The sequence below is a fragment of the Zalophus californianus genome, chromosome 4, assembly GCF_009762305.2.
Source record: "Zalophus californianus isolate mZalCal1 chromosome 4, mZalCal1.pri.v2, whole genome shotgun sequence".
In the NCBI taxonomy this organism is placed as follows: domain Eukaryota; kingdom Metazoa; phylum Chordata; class Mammalia; order Carnivora; family Otariidae; genus Zalophus; species Zalophus californianus.
The window spans coordinates 129,443,044-129,465,826 of NC_045598.1; the positions used below are offsets into that span (position 1 = coordinate 129,443,044).

The 22,783-nt window shown below is 45.3% G+C and overlaps 1 protein-coding gene across 3 annotated transcripts; it reads right to left on the reverse strand.

Annotated features, from left to right (window-relative positions):
• Positions 1-3,270: 3,270 nt before the first annotated feature.
• PRDM14 (PR/SET domain 14) lies at positions 3,271-22,390 on the reverse strand. Of its 3 annotated transcripts, none has more exons than XM_027569282.1 (8): positions 22,256-22,390; positions 20,286-21,009; positions 19,644-19,697; positions 19,403-19,560; positions 17,931-18,201; positions 12,245-12,447; positions 6,733-6,834; positions 3,271-3,931 (listed from the first exon to the last, which is right to left on the reverse strand). In XM_027569282.1, the coding sequence occupies exons 2-8, from the start codon at positions 20,983-20,985 to the stop codon at positions 3,704-3,706; spliced, it is 1,716 nt and encodes a 571-aa protein (XP_027425083.1). In that variant the 5' UTR covers positions 20,986-21,009; positions 22,256-22,390; the 3' UTR covers positions 3,271-3,703. The 3 variants fall into 3 exon arrangements, with proteins under 3 accessions (XP_027425083.1, XP_027425092.1, XP_027425101.1); XM_027569291.1 differs by lacking the exon at positions 22,256-22,390 and adding an exon at positions 21,480-21,606; XM_027569300.1 differs by lacking the exon at positions 6,733-6,834 and having other exon boundaries at positions 3,314-3,931.
• Positions 22,391-22,783: the final 393 nt, after the last annotated feature.

Here is a 22,783-nt window from a genome sequence, read left to right on the forward strand (position 1 = left end):
TCCATCAATATCAGGGAGACCACTTTACTTTGAGCCTAGTTATTTTTCCAGGGTTCAGATGTCCCTATTTATGCACTTTAAAAAAAAAAACTCTAATGAACGAATGGATGATATTTATCATCAGCCTTAGACTCAGATTGGGAAAATAACCAGAGGAATTAACTCATAGAAGGCTTTGAAATTCCATCAATCAACTCAGAGCTGCAGAAGGAGTTCTGTATTTCCAACAGTAAAATGATAAAACTGGGTTCTGTTGGTATCCATTATTCCAAGGAAGAGCACTGTTGTGCCTGCAATCTGCATTCTAATGGTTCCTCCTAATGAACAGCTTTTGTGATTTTGCCAAGTCACCCAGCTACTCAGTTTTACCCATTGCTATGCTGTAGGGACTAGGAAGAGAAATCAAATACAGCCACAGTTCTCAAACTTCATTATGGATTGCTGGGCCCCTACCGCAAGAGTCTCTGATTCGGGGAATACTGGGTAGGGCTAGAGAATTCGCCTTTCTTTTTTTTTTTCCACTAAGATTTTATTTATTTATTTGAGAGAGAGAGAATGAGACAGAGAGAACGAGAGGGGGAGGGTCAGAGGGAGAAGCAGACACCCTGCTGAGCAGGGAGCCCGATGCGGGACTCAATCCTGGGACTCCAGCATCATGACCTGAGCCAAAGGCAGTCGCCCAACCAACTGAGCCACCCAGGCGCCTGAAAATTTGCCTTTCTAATAAGTCCCCAGGTGACATTAACACTGCTGGTTCAGGAATCATACTTTTTGAGAACCACTGAAAGGATAGATATCAACAATAAAATCAGCATAATTCTGTCTCCCTTTTGCCTGACTGACAAGAGAAAGGAAATGGCTTTAGTAAGTATCATCCAGAATGAAAGTCATCTCATTTTATTTAATCCTCATCACCCTACATCATAATTATGACATTATTTTACAGATGAGAATGTTAAACCTCAGAAATGAAATGACTTGTCCAGCATTATGCAAATGAGGAAATGGCAGACAAAATAAGTTTGTCCAACCCCAAAATCTGTATTGTATGCGTTATGTTCCAACAATATCCAGCCAGTGTAATTGTATCAGCCCAGAGCTTTAATTTCATCCTACTTTTATGTAATGGTTAGTCTTCTAAATTGACTGCCTTAGTCTTTTTTAAGATCGTTATAAGTGACTCGAATTATCTTTAAAAATAGGTAAGATACACATTTAAGGGGCATCTGGCTGGCTCAGTCCATAGAGCATGTGATTCTTCATCTCAGGGTGGTGAGTTCAAGCCCCACATTGGGTGTAAAGCTTACTTAAAAAAAAAAAAATGAGATACGCGTTTTCAATAAACACAAGAGAGCTTAAGGTAATTACCAAAGAAGGATGTTGTAAATTGACTGCATTTTCCAAATCAAAAATTGAGATATGGAACCTGATCAGGATGATCCAAACTTCGTGGAAACAGGTCAGATTAAGCCTGCTTGGTCCATGTAAAGTATTATTTGGCATGCAGGCATTTTGGAGTGACTGTTAGAAAAGGGCAAAAAAAAAACATTATTCCCTTCCTTTGCTACTATGCTAGTTCAAAGAACAAAGTACTTAATTTGAATGATTCAACTAGTGAAAAAATGGGCATCACAGGAGTTCCTGATGTCTTGCTTTACTGTTTGATTGTAAAAATGAACTGGCAGTCAAAGAAAGGCTGCCTAATTACAGGATGAGCCCCGGATCTTTTCAAAAGACTATTGTTCTGACTTAATTAACATGAACTAAAACAGTCCTAAAACAACAGGGCACATTCCCATTAGGATAAATTACTCAGCCCTGGTCAACGCAGCAGAGGATTCCCCAGAGGAGAATCTGTCACTGCCTCTCCACCTGCACTATAGCTCTCTCCAAGGACTCTGCTACAGCTGGGGGCCTCCCTCTGGATGGGGCATCTGTTCCATATTGAGTTTGCTCCATTTTGAAAGCCATGGACCATGGATAAAGGGTGAAGAAAAATCCTAAGCAGTCAATAGCACCATGGCTAGGGATGTGACATAATAGCTTAGTAGCTACGGTCCCCAATGGAACACTCTTATTCTGGTCTCAAATGTCCCATGTGAATATTTAAAAGTGGGTTTGTTGTTTGCTTTGATATAGGGATAAATGACAGAAAAAGGCTATGTCCTTAGCAGGATTCATAGTTGAGCATATTGGTTCGTTCGTTAGGAAACTGGGTGGTGGAGTGGGCAGACCTGGCTTTGTCCCTTGGAGGCGAAGGCTGCATCACTTCCTTACTCTAAGCCTTGATTTCCTTCTCTGTAGATGGCGAGCTCAGTGGTACCATCTCTCAGGGTTCACGCTCCTTTACAAATATCGGCTAATATTACCCACATGAAATGAGTCTGTCTCTCTCGCATATTAGCAAAAATATTGCCCAAGGTTTGTTATCAGCCTCATGATAACTGATACGGCACATTTTTCTTTTCAGTGGGCCTCCTTTTTTTACATTCTATATACTAGTATGAACCGGCTAATTAGACCTGAAAAGAGTCCACTTGTCTCTCCATCAGGAATGAAATCGGGTTTGGGGCGCCTGGGTGGCTTAGTCGGTTAAGCGTCTGCCTTCGACTCAGGTCATCTCAGGGTCCTGGGATCGAGTCCCATCGGGCTCCTTGCTCAGCAGGAAGCCTGCTTCTCCCTCTCCTTCTGTCTGCCACTCCCCCTGCTTGTGCTCACTTGCTCTCTGACAAATAAATAAAATCTTAAAAAAAAAAAAATTAAAGAAATTGGGTTTAAAACTAGAGCAATACAAAAACATTTATTTTTTAAGTTCTTAAACCTTTCTTCATTTGGTAATAATTTTTCTTCCCCAGTCACAAAGCTCTCAGATGATGAGGTGAATAACTTCTGCGTCCTCTGAGTAATTCTGTATGGTGCTAAACAAATTAACAGGCATTTGCCATGTGATGGGGGAAGGAGTGGGAACTAGGGGTTGAAAATGAATCCAGGGCGCCTGGGTGGCTCAGTTGGTTAGGCGACTGCCTTCGGCTCAGGTCATGATCCCAGAGTCCCGGGATCGAGTCCCACATCGGGCTCCCTGCTCAGTAGGGGAGCCTGCTTCTCCCTCTGACCCTCCCCCCTCTCATGTACTCTCTCTCTCTCATTCTCTCTCTCTCAAATAAATAAATAAATCTTAAAAAAAAAAAAAAAAGAAAATGAATCCAAAAAAGATAGGAGATTAATTTTTGTCTGAACACTTAGTTATAATACTAATGAAGCTCAAGGTTGAATGAGTTTTAAAGACTTTATTCTATGAAGAATAGACCAGGTAACGGCCAGAGCCATAATACAATTGGGGACCCAAGGCAACTAGTAGAGAAAAGGTCTTTTTCATCACAAAATCAAACTCTATTCCCAGTCCCCAAAATAAAATATAGTCCCTCTCTCAGGGTTTGTGTTGAGTTTCCAGACCTGGAAGCTCAATATTAATAGCCAGCTCTCACTTATTTCTAGATAAATTCACCAAAACTCCATTCTTGTGAAACACATTTCTGTGAAAGCTGGTGAAATAAATCTGGTAAATTCAGCTTATTGGCCGGTTCCATTTTTCTGTTTCTCATCTCAGTATAACGATCAGTGTTCATACAACACACCCAAAAGCAAGAAAAACAAAGACTGAATCCTAGCCTTTGGTTTTACATTGTCCCCATAATTCTGAGGGCTAGTAGCCTTCATGAAGCTTCACGTGGGAGTAGAATGCTTCTTGATCTGGGAAGGTTTTTCCGCAGATGCTGCAAGAGCAGCCCTCATCCTCCTTGTGTGAACGTCGGACGTGACTGTCATGGGCAGCGTGGGATGCAAAAGATTTACCACAGTACTTGCATTTGAAGGGCTTTTCCCCGGAGTGCTGCCTGATATGTGTGCGGAGGATGCTGGAGGCAGTGAACCTCTGCAGAGAACAAAAAGCAGAAGAAAAGGTAAACTTCCTTCACCTGGACAGCCAACTAGACAAAGGGCTTAATTTCACCGTCACTGACCCTTAGTTCTCCAATGGATGAATCATGGATGAACCTGGGCTTTAAGGCTATAGAGCACGCTTGGTCAACAGTAGTAGCCTTAATAAAAAAGGGCTTGACTCACAGGAGGCTCAGGAACCTCCATTTAAACAAGCAATTCCAATGCCAGTGGACCTAGGACCACAGCCCAAGAGAACGTGCATTACAGGAGTAGCTACTATTGGCCAAGGTCTCTGCATCAATCAGCATCTTACTGATTTTTTCTTTTCTTTTTTAAGATTTTATTTTTAGGTAAATCTTTCCACCCTACACGAGGCTCGAACTTACAACTCCAAGATCAAGAGTTGCCTACTCCACTGACTGAGCCAGCCAGGTGCTCCGGTTTCTTTCTTTCTTTTTTAACTTAAACTTTCTGAGGGGCACCTGGGTGGCTCAGCTGATTAAGCAACTGACTCTTGATTTTTGGCTCAGGTCACGATCTCAGGATCGTGGGATCAAGCCCCATGTCAGGCTCTGCACTGGGCATGGAGCCTGCTTGGGATTCTCCTCCTCTTCAATCCACCCCTCCTCCCAGCTCACACATGCTGGCTCTCTAAAAAAAAAAAACAAACAAAAACTTAAAACTTTATATTAGAGATTCTGTGTACCCTTTACCGAGTTTCCCTCAGTGCTTACCTCTTACACAACTATACTGCCGTATCATTACCAGGATGCGGGTGTTGACTGTTCAGATACAGAACAATTTCGTCAAAGGATGCCTCATGTTGCCGTTTTAGAGCCATACTGATCTCCCCCACTCCCACCTTTTTCCTAAGCCGTGGCCATCACTAATCTGTTCTCCATTTCTATCATTTTATCACTTGAAGAATATTACTTTTGGGATTGGCTCTTCTCACTGAGCATAATTCTCTGGAGATCCATGGAAGCTGGTGTGTGTACAACAGTCCATGCCTTTTTAATTGCTGAGTAGTACTCCCTGGTGAGGATGTACCCCAGTCTGTTCAATCACTTACCCGTTGAAGGACATCTGGGTTGTTTCCGGTCTGGGTTCTCATGAATAAAGCTGCGACAAGCATTTGTGTACAGGTTAAGCCTTCATTTCGGAGATAAGTACCCAGGACAACTGCTGGGTTGTATGGCAGCTAACGAGTTTTGTTTTTAGTGAAACTGCTGAACTTTTCCAGAATGGCTGTCACACTAGTACTTTGCTGTTTTTACATCTTCTCTTGGCCACTTCTGTTCTTTTCCTGATTTATAACCTTTCTCCTCATTCATTTCAGTACTATGCTCTGACCTTTGTCACCTTCAAGTAGTACATGAGAGATGTAATGACTCTGTTCTGGGGTCCACTGACAGTGACAGAAAACACCAGGTGAAAACTGGTGGCTTCAGATTTGGGGTGCTGGGAGAGAAGCGCCACACACTGAGGGGGTGTCTGGAGTTGGGTCACACTACCTAGTAAGGTGCACAAGCTGTAATTGTTTGGAACATGGTCAGTCTTTATCAGCGTAAGTAACTGGGGTCTAAACCGGGATGCCAAATAACTCGTTCATGTCCTAAGTGGATTTAATTCCCCTTCAGCGCCTCTCTAAACCCCAGCTGAGCTGGAAGTCCACAGTGGGGATCGGAGTAAGAACTCCAGAAACAGGATGTGTTGTGGGGCTATTCTGACCTTGCTCCGGAAATCCTGCCGGACGGAATTTATCCCTCGGGACAGCCTGCCTTTTTCATACAAATGCACGGTCATCTCCGTCAGTCTCTGCTGGTTGCACCTGGTCTACTTGTATCTCAGCCTCATTTCTCTCTGTTGATAATTTCCATGCTGTTGACACACAATTTCTTTGGCAGTATTGTTTCCGTAAGCCTGGTACACTCAATGTTTTATGCTGCTGTGAGAGGCTTAGATGTCCCCCTAACATGGCCTACATTTCTTTTATGGCTTTATTATAAAAAATTTGAGTAACCTGATGATAGGAGCAGGCTATCCCAGTGCTATCCAATAGGACTTTCTGCAGGCCACATGGGGCTACTGAGCACTTGAAATGTGGATTGTGCCACCAAATTATGGAATTTTTCCATTTTATTCCATTCTTATTAAATAGCCACATATGGCTAATGGCTAACTAAGCACTGGACAGTATAAATGTTTATCATCAAAATAGGACATGAGGTGTTTTGGTATAAGTTCTAAAGCATGGTCAAACTATGGTTCTATTCTAGCAACCCCTAACCACATATTTGTCTCTTCATTTTTATTGTTCAATATTCCGTATAAGATACATTAGATTCCATTTCGGCAATGTTGGTCTAGAGTTGAGAGTCTGTGCTCTTCAAAACTATGTAATCATGTCTGCAATCATCAGGTCTCCCTGTAAACTAGGGGTGTATTTTTTTTTTTAATTTTGTTTGTTCATTTAAGTAATCTCTACATCCAATGTGGGGCTTGAACTGCCCGCCTCTGAGACCAAGAGTCTCATGCTCTAATGACCGAGCCATCCCAGCGCCCCCAGGGGTGTATTTCATTCCACGTGTCTTAAATGCCAATTTGGTCACAGGAGGTCCTATCTGACCATCTTAAGCAGACTGCAGCATCTTTTAGGGGCAGAAATGGGGACTGGACTGATAATGGACTAATCAAGAACTCCTTATAAGCCAGGCTTTATGCTTCAAGTTCTTATCCATGAACATCCAAACAGGGCTCAAGGCAGATCCCTTGGAAGGAGGTTCCATTTACCTTTGTACAATACACACACTGGTATGGTCTGTCTCCAGAGTGGACTCTTGTATGTTTGTTCAGGCTGGAAGACTGAGAGAAACATTTCCCACACGTAGAACACTAAGGTGTAAAAAAACCACACGGTTAAAATGAACGTCTTCATTTTACCATTATGTTTCTCTGGGAGTAAAGGTGAAATATTGTATTTATCCAGTATACGTCTATAGGCAGAGGTTACAGAACTCAGACTGAGGGGTCTTTAAGGTAGGGGAAAGACAACCTAGGGCTACACTGATGATTCTGGAAGTATGGGTCCTGGTCAGATGTTTGAGTTAATACTGCAAAAAGAACAGATCAAATATAAAGCCTAAATACATGATTTGGAAAATAAGATTAGGGCACTCTCTGCAAATGAGGACCAAAAAAAAATTAAAAGTTAAGCACAGGGAGGTAGGTTCAACCTAATATCTGGTCAAAAGGAGTTCCAGGAGAGAACAAAGATCTAGAAGACAGGAAATAACCAAAGAATGAACAAGAAAATTCCTGTCAGTTTAGGACTTGTGCCTTCAAATGGAAAGAGTACTTTGTACTTCACTGATTACAAAGCAGGAAAAAAAGAAAAAGACATCCAACCTGACATGTTCTGTTAAAATTTCAGAATTCCAAAGATAAAGAACAATTTCCACAAAGAAAACCAGTTACTTATAAACCGATAAGAAACAAATTGCCATCAAATGATAAGAGAAAACAGAAAGATGCCTTGAAGGTTTTTGAAAATCATTTCTATCTAAAACTCTGAATCTAGCCAAACTATCAAAAACACATGCAAGTAAAATATCCTCAAAGAAGGGGCATCTGGGCAGCTCAGTCGGTTAAGTGTGTGACTCTTGATCTCAGCTCAGGTCTTTTGATCTCAGGGTTTTGAGTTCAAACCCTGCACTGAGCTCCATGCTGTGCGTGGAGCCCATGTAAAAGAAAAAAAAGGACTCAAAAAATATTACACAATTAAAAAACTACATTTTCCACTTGTAATTAGAAATCCTAGCAAAAACAAAAAGCTTAGAAGTCAAAAACAAAATACAAAGAAAATTAAAAGTCTGGCATAATTTTGAGCAATTGATGTAATCTAAGAAACTGATTTTTGGAAAAACAGGCTTCTCTCCATTGGTCAGGAATTTCAGGAGGTTGGAGAGAAATGACATTCTAAATTCCTGGATAAACTTTTGGGACTCATTGTTATGAACTACAGGGACATCCTCTGACATTTTTGTGTTCTTCATTAATTTTGCTCAACAAATCATCTGAAAAGGAGGTACGTACATTTAGGTTTTAAATGCTGGAAATAGGGGTGATAATACAGGGCTTTCCACTGTTGGTTGTGCACCCAGCATCTTCTGACATTTTTGCCAGTCAATTTTTTTTGTTTCAGAAACTGAATTTTATTTATTTATTTATTTATAAAAAAGATTTTATTTATTTATTTGACAGAGAGAGACACAGCGAGAGAGGGAACACAAGCAGGGGGAGTGGGAGAGGGAGAAGCAGGGAGCTCTCCGCTGAGCAGGGAGCCCGATGCAGGACTCGATCCCAGGACCCTGGGTTCATGACCTGAGCCGAAAGCAGACGCTTAATGACTGAGCCACCCAGGCGCCCCCTGAATGTTTTTTGTTTTTTGTTTTTTTAATTTATCTTAGGTTCTGCATGTCTGCTTCATGGGAGATTTTTTTTTCTTTTTTTCAAGTTAAATGTTTTGTTTTGAGCTTCTGCAAATTAAATATATTTTATCACCTTAAAAGCTAAGTACTCAAAATTAAAAGTATGTAAAATAAAGAAAACTAAAAGAGCATAAAAAATGTTTAGCAGTAAAAATAAAAGTTCTGTGGGAAACTCCAGTTGAGATGCTCAGAAGGCAGCTACATATACACTCCATGAGCTTAGAACAGAATTCTTTTCTTTTTAAGATTTTATTTTATTTGACAGAGAGAGATCACAAGCAGGCAGAGAAGCAGGCAGGGAGGCAGGCAGAGAGAGAGGGGAAGCATGCTCCCCGCCAAGCAGAAAGCTCGAGGCAGGGCTTGATCTCAGGACCCAGAGATCACCACCCGAGCCAAAGGCAGACACTTACCCTACTAAGCCACCACCCAGTTGCCCCTCAGAACAGAATTCTTGGCTTAGAGATAAGATACCCATGGGAAATGCTATTTATGGTCATGATATATATTTTTTAAAAGGTTATTTATTTGAGAGAGAGAGAGAACATAGAGTGAGAGTGAAAGGGAGAAGCAGACTCCCCGCTGAGCGGAGAGCATGATATGAGGCTCGCAATGTGGGGCTCCATCCCAGGACCCCGAGATCATGACCCGAGCGGAAGGCAGACACTTAACTGACTGAGCAACTAAGCGACCCAGGTGCGCCCAGAGTCATGATAAAAGACAAGACCACTCAGGGAGAGTTTGCAAAGAGAAGATCACTAAAGAAGAACTCTCAGGGACACTGAGGACACGGGACTCATCCTCTTGTATTGCCAGTTTAAAATGATTATTCCCCCACTTTACCATAAAACCGGCTCCTCACTTCACTCTTCCCAGCTTCCACGCCTTCCTTGTCATCCTGGTCATCTCCGGGACAGCCTGGTCTACAGTCTCCCAGTTTCAAAGATGGCAGCACCTGAGTACAGCTTCTCCCCTCAAACCCTGACCCAAGACCACCACTGTCTTCAGAGTTTAGGCAAAGGACCCAGCCAGCATTTTAGTAGAAATATCTTGATGGAGTTCTGGTGACCTTTAATAAGTCCTGTAGCTTCTACTTTTTTCTTAACAAACACCCTTTGATCTAGCTGCAGCAAATCTGACAAATATCCTAAGTGGTGTATATCCCATCAGGTTAAGATCACTTGCTGTGCTAACTAGAAAAGAAAATGCTACCAATTAAAATTATGGCATACCATCGCTTATTAAACACATTCAGTTTCAGAAAACATGTTTCAGAAACATAAAAACCTACAATTGATAAAATATGGCTTGTAAAATATTACAAAAACATGTAGCAATAGAAATATTTTCCAAGGACATTCATGGACAGATCACAGGACAAACAGAGTGCCAATAAAATAGTTTAAACATTTAAACCACGTATTAATTAAGATGCAAATTAAGGCAAGATACCATTTTCATCTATCGCAATGGCAACAGGAAAGGACAGTGGTATTGTAGGAGACCCCGTGTTGCCTACTCCACTGCAACCCGCCCCCTGGCCGTGCTATAAATCGACACCTTCTCTGGAAAGCTGTTTAGTGCCCTAATTCAAGCTTTCAAATTGTATATACCCTTTGACCCAGTTTTTCTACTTCTAGGAATCTATCCCATCAAGCATGGGATCAAACATGGATAACAGAGATAACGATTTCTATATAATATTGTTCACTGTAGACACACTGGGAGAAAATTCACACAGCAGGAATTGGTTAAATAAACGAAGGCACGGGCGCCTGGGTGGCTCAGTTGGTTGAGCGACTGCCTTCGGCTCAGGTCGTGATCCTGGAGTCCCGGGATCGAGTCCCACATCGGGCTCCCTGCTCAGCTGGGAATCTGCTTCTCCCTCTGACCCTCTTCCCTCTCGTGCTCTCTGTCTCTCATTCTCTCTCTCAAACAAATAAATAAAAAAAAATCTTTAAAAAAATAAAAATAAAAAAAATAAACGAAGGCACATCCATCTCATACACTGATGCAGTCATTACTATGTTTATAAATTACTCGTGATGTAGTGTTAAAGTCAGAAAAGTAGCCTCGGGGCGCCTGGGTGGCTCAGTTGGTTGGGCAACTGCCTTCAGCTCAGGTCATGATCCTGGAGTCCCGGGATTGAGTCCCGCATTGGGTTCCTTGCTCAGCGGGGAGTCTGCTTCTCCCTCTGACCCTACCCCCTCTGTGCTCTCTCTCTCAAATAAATAAAATAAAATCTTTAAAAGAAAAGAAAAGAAAAGTAGTCTCATAATAACCCCAAGTATATTAAAAATACCTGCATGTTCACATACACACATAGAAAAAAATTACACCTTTAAATGTCTTAACGTGGGTCATGGCATATCAGGTGGCTTTTCTCCAAATTATATTTACCAAGCATAAGTTCTTTTCTCATGTTAAAAAATAAAAATTAGAAATAAAAAACTAAATGTTTTCCAAGTGAAACTATGAAAATTGCTCTTGGCTTTGTTCTTAATCATACTCCCAAAATGACAGCTAGCAGTTGGATGCGTTACTTTCTGTTTTTCCATTTGTGTGTGAACATCATGCATAGCATACATAATAAACCATTTCAGATGGCATCATTATATACAAATTCTGCAACTTGTTTTGGCTTATTAAGCAAAACATAATTTATACAACCAGTTCCGTGTTGATGAACATGCAGTATCTAACTTTCTTCAGAATACTGGAGTGTAACTTTTTCCTTTTTCCCTGTCAATGGGTTAGAAATAATTTCACTGTCTTAATACTTCAAATGTTCTTAGAATTCTGTAAGTATGTGCTTTTCTGTTGGAAGTGGGATTTGGAGGGGTCCAGGCTGGCATGGATATTTTTGTAGATCTGGACGACCAAGGGATTGTTGAAAACTAATTATATTAAATGTCTTTTGATGAGCAAAAAGGAGTTCTTAGATTATCGTAAAAATACACTTTACAGGAGTAAATAATACAGTGGTTGATTAGGATTCTTCTAGAAGCTTAGCTGTGAACAGGAGGTGGTGGGTAAGGGCAATTTTATGACAATTACTCCAGTTTTCAAAAGAACAAGACTGAGACTCTGGAGTCACTCGGGTGGTAGCCTCATCTGCTAGTCCTGACAGGGCCGAGAGTCAAACCCATGTCTGTCTGTACCCAAGTCCCATCCTTTCTTCTAGATAAGCCCAATGGTCGCCTGTACTGTTTTGCACCAAGCCTGGCAGAGCGACCACCTATCCGGAATGGCAGAAAATGCCATTGCCTATTGCCTATTGCCATTGTTGCTTTCCTTCCTGACAAAATCCTCAGCGTGCCACACAGGCCTTCCATTCCCTGGGCCATGCCCATGTTCATCTTCGTCTACAATTGTCAATATGCCCACATAAGATTATGGAACAAGGTGCAGTTACCACAAAGCACATGCCAGGCTCCTTCCCGCCTGGAATGTCTTAACCCTCTCCCCGTCCCCAACCAACCCTGCCTCGGATAAAAATCAGACATCCTACCGTCCCTCTGAACTCGGCTCAAGGCCACCTCCTCCGTGAGACCTCTCTCACAGCCCATGTGCCCAGGTAGAAGCGGACACCCTTCCTCCGTGCCCCTCTCTACCTGTGCATCTGTCCTAGCACTCTGTCACTGGGCTGGCTCATGTCTGCCCTTCCACGGCATTGTCCCCTCCTTCACAGACCCTGTCTCATCAGGCACTGTATCCCCGCAACTCATACCCAGAAGTGTGTACTCAGGGGTTGGAGGAAGGAGCATGAAAGCCACGTGAGTCATGGGTCGTCCATCATTCACCGCCCCCCTTCTTACCTTGTGAGGCCGGTGCTTCTCATGAACGTGAAGGACATGGATCCGGAGCCGGTCCCGCTTCTCAAAGGACCGTTTGCAGAGATTGCAGGGAAATTTCCTGTCACCCTTGTCCACACAGGGGGTGTACTTGAGATGCTTATCTCTGTAATATTTGTAGGTAAATACTTTTCCACATCTTTCACATCTGTAGCCTTCTGCAGACTCTGTCAAACACAGGGGAATAAGGGCCAATGGCTTTATCAGCTCCCATCCCTCATTCTTACTTCCTCCAAGAGGATTTTTTAAAAACGTTTCATTACAGAAATTTTAAACATATACTAAAGTCAAAACAATGGCATAATAAACCCTCATGTGCTCAACACCAAGCTTTCACAATGACCAATTCATAGCTAATTTTGTTTATTTCTTTTTTTAAAAAATATTTTATTTATTTATTTGAGAGAGAGAATGAGATAGAGAGCATTAGAGGGGGGAGGGTCCGAGGGAGAAAGAAGCAGGCTCCCCGCCGAGCAGGGAGCCCGATGTGGGACTCGATCCCGGGACTCCAGGATCATGACCCAAGCCGAAGGCAGTCGCTAAACCAACTGAGCCACCCAGGCGCCCTTTGTTTTCATTTCTATCATTTGCCTCCATGACTATTTCAATACTAATTATCATTTGGTTCATAAATACTTCAAACTGTAATCTTTTAAAGATAATACTTTTTAAAAAGTAGTAACCGTATTGCCATTATCATACCTAAACAATTAACTCTTATTCCTGGAAGAAATAAATGTGTATACACATACGTGTAATTATTTTCCAATCAGTTCAATTTTGGATTCAGTCTTCTTGTTGTCTATGGTTTGCTATGTCTGTTCAATCTCTTAATTTGTAGGCTCTCCTTCCCCTTTGTTCCCTGAAATGTATTTGTCGAAGCCCTGCCGCCAGCCCTATTTAAGAGCAGTTCAACCCTACAGTTTGTTTTTGTTTTTTGTTTTTAAGATTTATTTATTTGGGGCGCCTGGGTGGCTCAGTTGGTTAAGCAACTGCCTTCGGCTCAGGTCATGATCCCAGGGTCCTGGGATCGAGTCCCATATCAGGCTCCCTGCTCAGCAGGGAGTCTGCTTCTCCCTCTGACCCTCTTCCCTCTCATGCTCTCTATCTCTCATTCTCTCTCTCTCAAATAAATAAATAAAATCTTTAAAAAAATAAAAATAAATAAATCTATTTAAAAAAAAAAAAAAAGATTTATTTATTTGAGAGGAGAGAGCAACAGAGAGCATGAGCATGAGCAGGGGGAGAGGCAGAGGCAGAGGGAGAAGCAGATTCCCCTGCTGAGCAGGGAGCCCAACGAAGCTGGCTCAGTCCCAGGACCCTGAGATCATGACCTGAGCAGATGCTTAGAAGGCAGACACTTAACCCACTTAACTGACTGAAACACCCAGGTGCCGCCCCAGCCCTACAGTTCTTGAACACACTCTTGACTGGCACGTGTTAGGAGGTTAGGTTAATATACCAAACATACGTACTGTGTTCCTTTCAGATCAGCTTAAACTCTTAAGTTCAAAGCAGTTCACCTCGGTCACTGACGAACACAAGACAATGATGGACACCAATAGCTTACTTCCTAGGCTTCACAAGGGCTGTTCCATTTGACCCCATTTACAAAGTCTTAGGCACCTGTTTAGCTTGTGGTTTACTTCTCTGAACTTCTGGAAGAGATTCCAGAGTTAGAACCAAAATGTATGGAGTGAGGATGACAATTATCTTGCCTTCCCTTGTATTCATAGGGTTATCATGATGATTAATTTAATCCTGTCACTTATTGAGCTCTTACCAATATGAGTGATACTATCGCTGAGTGATAGACTTAAGACCCAGAAAGGTAAATCTGTTTTTATCAATGGAGGAGGGAGGGAGGGAGAGGTTAGAGAGGGTTCAGCCGACTCTAGCAAGGGAGGCCCCAGGTCCAAGGGTGTCTATTGTTGGGGGAGGGCACAGGACCAGGGCCACCTACAAAAACATGCTGAGGACACTCTGGATTCCAAAGGATCAAGTGGCTTTGACTGTGAATGCATCACTGAGACCCCATTGTCTAGCCCCAGGGAGGGGAGGGAGAGAAGAGCCAGCAGTAAGTATATGCAAGAGTCTGTAGATGGAAATCTTCTTAGCACCAGGACTGCAGGGAAGCTATCCATCGGGGGCTTTGTTAGTTGACAACTACATCCCAGGCACGTTTAACAGGTGGCTAAGGAAATAAACCATTCATTAAGTAAATAACCAGGAAGGCAACCGCCAACCCCAGGACTATCCATTGCCCGGGATGTCTATCACTTTCATTGAGGTGCTAATACTCTCAGAATTCCCTTGCTGGGATGGCTTTAGCTCAGAGCTAGCATTTTCATTGGTCAGAAATACCTGGCCTTCCTGCTCCAGCAGTGGGAAGAGAGGGTCTACAAGATAGGGATCGGTGATCTTTACAAATCAAAGCTCGAAAGCACACCAGAATTCAAAGTGATGGGTCAATAGTGAGTTTGCAGAAGAACTGCTTAGGCAAAAAGGTGGCACGACACTCTTACTAATTGGGGTTCAGCTGCCCACATTTTCTGCTCAGGTCTTTGGAAATTTAACTTAACCTAATGATTTTATCCTGCTCCCTTTCCTTCTTTCTTCTCCTCCCCCCACGCCCCCCCTCAGTCAACTACGCTTTTTTAGCCAAGGGGCTTCCCGATATTGACAATGATGCTTCCTGGCCCACCACACACAGTTCAGAGTTTGGTATCGATTAAGAGTCGTCTTCACGGGGCGCCTGGGGCTCAGTTGGTTAAGCAACTGCCTTCGGCTCAGGTCATGATCCCAGGGTCCTGGGATCGAGGCCCGCATCGGGCTCCCTGCTCGGCGGGAAGCCTGCTTCTCCCTCTCCCACTCCCCCTGCTTGTGTTCCCCCTCTCTCTGTCTCTCTCTTTCTCTGTCAATTAAATAAATAAAATCTTTAAAAAAAAAAAAAGAGTCGTCTTCACATTCCACACCTCCATCCCCCAAGACACACACTCTGCAGGCTTGCATACTCAAATAACCCGCCCACATAGGGTCCACACTCTTCACTCCCACTCAGGACCCGAAAGGGGGAAGTTCCCACCAATCCTCTCCAAAAGCCTTTGAGGAAAACAGTTCTTTTGAGGGGACAGAGGAATCTTCATTTTTCTTTCCTTTTTAATCCTATCCCAAACCACTCACAATAGAAAACAAATGAATTCATCCATAATTCTTTCCAACAAATAAAACTGTTTACCAATTTCCTTCCACACGTTGTCTCAAATATGTATTATTCAACCCCATTCACTATCATAAGCCCTCCCCCTTGCTCCTTGTTACCAAATGGGGATTTCTGATTTCTGCATATTATTCCATATGTTAATATATCATCATTTACGTAAGAATTATTCTACTACTGAGGGGCTGTCAGTCGTTAAGCGTCTGCCCTCAGCTCGGGTCAGGATCCCAGGGTCCTGAGATCGAGGCCGGCATCGGGAAGCCTGCTGCTCCCTCTCCCACTCCCCCTGCTTGTGTTCCCTCTCTCGCTGTCTGTCAAATAAATAAATAAAAACTCTTAAAAAAAATTATTCCACTGTTGAGCATTTTGGTTTGTTTGTGATTTTTCACTAATATGGATGGTGCTGTAGTAAAAATCCTTGAGGACAAAAAGCTTTCCCTTCTGGACTATTTTCTGAAGACAAATTTCCAGAAGAGTATTACTGAGAAATCAAACGTTATGATCATTGTAATAGCTCAATACATAATGCTAAGTACTTTTTCAAGAAGATATTTATATTTTGTGAGTTATCAAGCATGTGTTTTTCTCAATCTATTTTTCACTTTTTTTTTTTTTTAAAGATTTTATTTATTTATCTGACAGAGAGAGACACAGCGAGAGAGGGAACACAAGCAGGGGGAGCGGGAGAGGGAGAAGCAGGCTTCCCGCGGAGCAGGGAGCCCGATGCGGGGCCCGATCCCAGGACCCTGGGATCATGACCTGAGCCAAAAGCAGACGCTTAACAGCTGAGCCACCCAGGCGCCCCGTATTTTTCACTTTTGTTTCAAAAACAATCAGTACATTTTGGAAGTGACCAAAAAGACTTATTTGGTTTGGTGCTAAGTAAGAGACAACTGTGAGGTCCACGGACTTTAGAGAGTCCCACAATCTCACCGCTACCCCTGACTTAGCCCCACGCCATTCACGTTGGGGCAGCAGGAAGATAGTTTAGCAAAGCCATTCGGACCGGACCTCATTATTTGGACCCTAGGAACAAGAGGCTGTTCATCGTCCACTGTCTAATCCCTGTGAGCATGTCCTCCTTCCTTCGGCTTCGGGAAGCAGGCTCCTGATGCGGGCCTCGATCTCAGGACCCTGGGATCATGACCCAAGGTTTGGCTAAACCTGGATTGCCTTCCCTCTCCCAGCCCAACACATCTCACCCCTAAGCAGCTTCTCCCATGTTGATCCTAACGTCTTCTGCTTTCATTCAATATACATTGGGATCCAGGAGAAGGCGATATTAAGGTGTTTAGGATTATTTCCTGCCCTGAAGGTTCTCAGTTTGCAAGGGAGATACGCATGCAGACAATCACTGTAGTGTGTGATGAAAGCAATTCACTTTTCTTTAACCTGTTACTTATTACATTTATTATAACATAATAAGGTGGTCTTCCATCCTATTACACACATTATAGTAATTTGCATTTATCTCATACCACCTACTAGATCAAGGATTCCCAAGCTTTTGTGTATGTAAAAATCAGTAAGAGAGCATTTTAAAAATGCAAATTCCAGAGGCTCACTCCCAGGGAGTGGCTTGCTGGTCCTCTAGCTTCTTGCTGCTCGCATGTGGTCCAGGGGCCAGCAGCATCAGCTTCCCCTGGAAGCTTGATAGAAATGCAGAAATCTCAGATCCCAGCCCTGAATGGGAATCTGCATCTTTCCAAGATCCCCAGATATTCACATCCACATTAAAATTTAAGAGTGAGAGTCTAGCTCAATGCTTCTCAAAGGTGACTAAGATCCACAGTAAGAAAGACATTTTATTAAAATATTTGAGACTTAGCTAGCGCGCGCGCGCACACACACACACACACACACACACACACCCCTCCATCTGAAACAACTTCACGAAAACAATGCTTACTTTTACTTGAGATTCACGTCGACATTTTCTATTCTACCGTATTCTAATTCCTTTTTTTTCTTTTTAAAGATGGTCTAAACCACTGAATTGATTTTCCACCACATTAAGATACTGCAACCCCCATTTGAAAAGCCCTGCTCCAGAGCTTTGATGGAGTCACCGGCTGTGTTAGTCTGAGCACAGATGAATCAGAAACTGGCTCACCTAGGCAAGGGGTTGCATCCATTTATTTTGCTTGTATTTTTTTCTCTGGAAGGAGGTGAAGGGGAAAAAGAAAAGGTTTTCTTGTGAACAGAAGTAGCTTCAGCAGCTCTGGAAAAAGATAAGGGCATTTTCCTCCAGCTGAGTAGTGCCCCCTGGTTAGAGACACCCTCAGTTTAGTCTCCCGGGCATTAGCCTCTGGGGGGGAGGAGCTCCAGAGGTCAGCGGTGATGCCGCAGGAGGGGGGGGTTCATGTTCAGAAAAGAGCCAAGTCCTTCCACTGAAGAGCCTCACTGGGAAAGGCAAAGGTGTGCACTCACCTTCAGAGGGACCAGGCGCCTGCTTCCCCTGCTCTGTAACCTGAAGGCTCACAGGAATGTCCAAAAACTTTTCATAGCAGTCTCCATACCACACCAGGAGCTCTTGGTTCTGGCAGATCTCCTTGCAGCTTTCATAGAAGATCTGCCCTTGACACTGCACTGCGACTAGGTTCTGCTCCTTGGGGAAACGGGCACAGTTGACATAGGACATCCAGTTGCCTGAACCTCCTTTTCCATCTATAAAGTGACTCAAATGACCATCTTCAAAGATCTAAATAAAATAAAACAAAGTTTAAAATGCACTTTTTTTTGGCCTAACCTGTAAAGTAAAATTACTTATTAAAAATTTATAGTCCAGGGCGCCTGGGTGGCTCAGTTGCTTAGGCGACTGCCTTCGGCTCAGGTCATGATCCTGGAGTCCCGGGATCGAGTCCTGCATCGGGCTCCCTGCTCAGCAGGGAGTCTGCTTCTCCCTCTGACCCTCTTCCCTCTCGTGCTTTCTATCTCTCATTCTCTCTCTCTCTCAAATAAATAAATAAAATCTTTAAAAAAAAATAAAAATTTATAGTCCAAATCTCATGCCTGAATCCACTAAATATGTTTATTATTATTTAATATTATTAAAGCCCTAATAGATTTATCAAGCATCTCTCTATAGGTGCTGTGACATTTTTAAAAGATTCTTACTTTCATCGCTTGCTTAATTTCCAAATTTCTATAGTATGTTAATTCCATAAGCAGAGAAAAGGGGAACAAGAGAAGGTTGCATTTAATGCACAACGTAGTAAAGACAACCAATTAGTTCTGTGCTTTATCCCCACCTAGTTGTCATGCATATCAGCGGTGCCAAACTTTAATTCTTTCTCTGCAGTGTGCAATTCCACTGTCTCCAATGTTTTGTTATTATAAGCAACTTTGTGATTAACATCTTCCACACAGTCTGAATTTCAGACTACCTTCCTAAACTATACTCCTAGAAGTAGAAAATTCAGGGTCAAGGGGAGGGATCTGATATATTCTGACAAACTGGAGTCCGACCAGCATGCCCCAAACAGAAGAGTATCAGTTTTTCAAAATCCATAGCTAATTTCACAGGCAAATTATATCACAAATTTTAAAATATGTTTTTCTTCTCTTTGGCATATTCTCAGCACCACTGTATAACCTCTAAAGCATCTGGCGTTGCCTATAAATATAGACAAATATTCTTTAAATGTATAGTTCATTGCTACTCTTCACAGATGAAAACGATTTAAGGCAGCACAAAACACAAAGAATGCACGCAGAAGCGCTTTCTTGGGGGAATGAGTGTCTGCCTTTCCTTCTCTTTCTGTTGCAAAAACGGGCAGCCCTGACAGCAGAGTGTGCCCTCTCCCCGGCTAGGATTCATTCCCCCGGAGGGCCAGAAGCCAACATTGTTCCCCACCAGCATCATTTCCCACTATGTCGACCCACCAGAAACATTCATTTACCTCCCACATCAGAGAATTGTCTCCATAGGTCTTGACTTCACTGGCGTTGACCACTTTACCTTGAAAGGGCCCAAACCTGACTCCTTTGGCAATGAGACTACTGCAGAACACACCAAAATGTCGAACCTCACCGAACATCGTCTGCTTGAGGCACAGACCTAGGGCAAAGCCAAGGTGGGAAAGTCACTGAGGAAACTGTATTCGTTCAGGGACAGAAATCCAGGCAAGAAGCCCTGCCTACCTTCTGGTAGTTGAAGCGAGTCTTTATCCAGAGTTCGACAGAGAGAATCGGGTCCTAGGAAAAAAGGGTTAAAATTTTATTTTTCATAAGGTGTTTCCCTCCCCACTTCTTGGAGGTAACCATTATCCTGAGTTTGAGGTTTATCCTTTATATTTTTTCCTGCTCCTTTTACATATAAAATTTCTCATTTGAGACTCAGAACAACCCTTGCAAGGTTATGTAATTAACCCCATTTTGCAAATTTAAAGAACTTGAGAATCAGAGATAATGCTGACTTTGATTGACCAAGGTCAAGACAGATGGCGAGGCTGGGACTCCAAGTAGGAATTGCATGAGGCTCTCAAGGAGATACCTGGTACATCCTGGTAGAATCTGATCCCAGCTGACAAGTCCCCTGTGTGAACCATGTCTCTCTTGACCCTCAGCTCCCACTAAAACCAACCTTAGGAATCATGCATTTAGGTAAGTAGAGCCTCAGAAGTGAGCTTGGCCTCCCCAGGCTCCATACTCTGATGGGAAGTAGATATACTTCCCCACTGGACTTGGACAGTCTTGGATCCACCTTAATATCCTCCTTCCACACTCCTGCTCCCACCTCTATTCCCATTCAACCTGGCTCCCGCCCCATGTGACCGCCTTTACCAGAGCTGTCTGTGGGGACCAGGAAGCCGGAAATTGCATGGTGCAGAGGGGCTGAGTGCTCCACGCTGGGAATGACCCCGAACAGAACTAAGTGCAGGTCTTCCTGGGTGAAGTGGTAACGGCGAGACGACTTCCCTGGTTGGTTCGGGAGTTTGGAGCCCTCCTCAGACCGCTTGCTGGGGGAGCAAGGTAATAACTGGGGCGTCTTCAGCCCCTCAGGTAGCAGGGAAGCATTCACAGCCGACGGCGGAATGAAAACCTCAGGTCCATAGCACTGGCCACTGTCGCTTCGGCCACCAATGTGGCCCAGGTCTTCACTGGTGGCGCCTGTATACTCGTGGTTGCTGTTGAAGCGTGGCACCTCTCTGGGGAGGTGGGGAACTGGGTACCACGGCGGCAGCTTGCTGTACCAGGGCAGATCGTAGAGCGGCTCCCTCTGCAGGGCCAGGCTGGAGCTCAGCAAGGGAGGCGCGGGCCGGAAGGCGAAGGAGGACAAAGCGTGGGATGCAGACACGGCGGCCTCCAGCTGTGGAAAAGTTTGGAAATCTCCCTCCGCAGCGCTTAGCATGTTCCCATAGTGGCCATAGGGCGGGAAAGGCATGTAGTAGGCGTCCAGGTTTTGGGGGCTGCGCTGGAGCCTCTCAGGCGCGTAGCCCGTCTTGTCCTGGGGTCCCGCCTCACCTGACGGCCGCAGAGCCATCCCCGGCAACAGCGCGCGGCGCGTCTGCGGGGAAAGCAAGCGCAACTGAGGGGCGCGGGGCGCTGCGGCCCTGCTCCCACCTGCCTACCCTCCACCAGGCAAGCTAGCCCCGGGTCCAAGGGAATCGCAGAAAGCTCCCAATTCGATCCCGCCAGCCCTACCCCACAAACAAGGCAAAACAAAACAACACATTAACAAAACGGCAATGCAAACAAACACGCAAAACCCCGAACGAAAACCTCCCGGGATCTTACTCGACTCTAAGTTCCCGGTTAAGTGTCACTTTTGCCTTCCCTCTGCAAGCACGCCTCGACCAAGCACAGTTGGTTTCCAACAACCCATTCTCTACACCCTGCCCCAAACCCGGCTCCTGCAAAATCCTTTTCAAGTTCCCTCTTCCGCCCTCTTCTCTGTCCAACTAAACTTTTATAGGGTCGGTCGGAGCCCCCTGGCCCTCCCACTCTAGCGGCCGGGAGCCGAGCGCAAGGCCTTACTGGGCTTTGGGGCAGGCGGCGGCTCCAGGCGCTCCCGGGTACCCAGAAGCGAAGGAAGGGCCAAGGGCCCCCGGCCACCTCGCTCAGAAAGAGACGCGCTCCCCGAGCCCTGCGGCAGGTCCGGAAAGCCGCCCCTCCTCGAGCTCCGGGTCTGACCCCGCGGACCCAGGGGCCCGGCTGCAGCGACGAGGAGGGCGCCACCTTCGGCTCGGCTCAGAGCTCCGCAGCCCGCGCCGGGTTTGCCACGTGGGCCGAGTCCCGCCACATTCCCCAGGTCCCTCAGGGAACTCTGATCTCCCCACCTGGGGCTTTAGGGAGCCTGGGGTCGCCTCTCGGGGGCAGACGAGGACGAGTCTCAGGCCAGGTGGGAGAGAAGCCTCGGCGGCCACCGCCCCCACCCCGAAAGGATGGCGTTTTAATGGACACAAGTTCACCAAGGCCGAGGAATGGAGCACCTTCAGGGCCGGCGGGTCTCGAGGGCAAGATCAATGAGCCCAATAAGGAAACCCAGCAGGGTCGTGACTCAGAAATTAAAGAACATGGGGTCAGGAGGAGAGGTCAGCCACGACGAAGGCATCTGCCAGTCTCCTCCTGAGCCTCCCCTGACGGCAAAGATACGCCACTTGCGGATTGCAAGCCATTTTAAGGAGTGAAAGCCCCAAGAAGGGAAAACGGCCAGGCAGGATGAACTGCGCTAGCGCCTGCTTCCTGCGCTCCCCAACCGCCCCGGCGGACGACGGCCCCGGGCCACCGGGGCGCCCCCGCCCGGCACCCACCTTCGAGAGCGCCGCCGCCGGGCGGGCGCCTCCAGGACCCTGAGGGCGGCGCGGGCTCCGCACCGGTAGGCTTCGGGCGGCCCGGGAGGGTCGAGCGGGGGTTTAAGAGAGCGGTGGGCGGGCGGGGCCGCGGGGCATAGAGAGGGCGAGGGTGGGGAAGGGACGCGGCCCACGCAGGTCCCCAGCCGGTCTCCTCCCCGCCCACCGCAGCCATTGGCCGACGCTCCCCTAGCCCTCCAGTCCCCAGGGGGTCGCGCATTTAACTCCTCAGGCCTCCAGCCGCTCCCTGGGACCCTTCCGGGAGCGCTTGCCCTCCGCTTTCCGCGCCTGGCACTATTGCCCCTCCGGACTTGCCGGCTGCGGGAGCAGAAAGCCTGGGCGGGAGTTGCCAAGGGTCCCAGATAAGCCCCGGTGCTCACACACCGACCCCGAACCCGCCGGGTAAGGCTGGGACTTGCGTCCCAGGGTCTCGCCCCTGCCTCTCGGCTTTGAGTTCCCAAGAACCGAGCCTGGCCGAAGGCGGCGTCA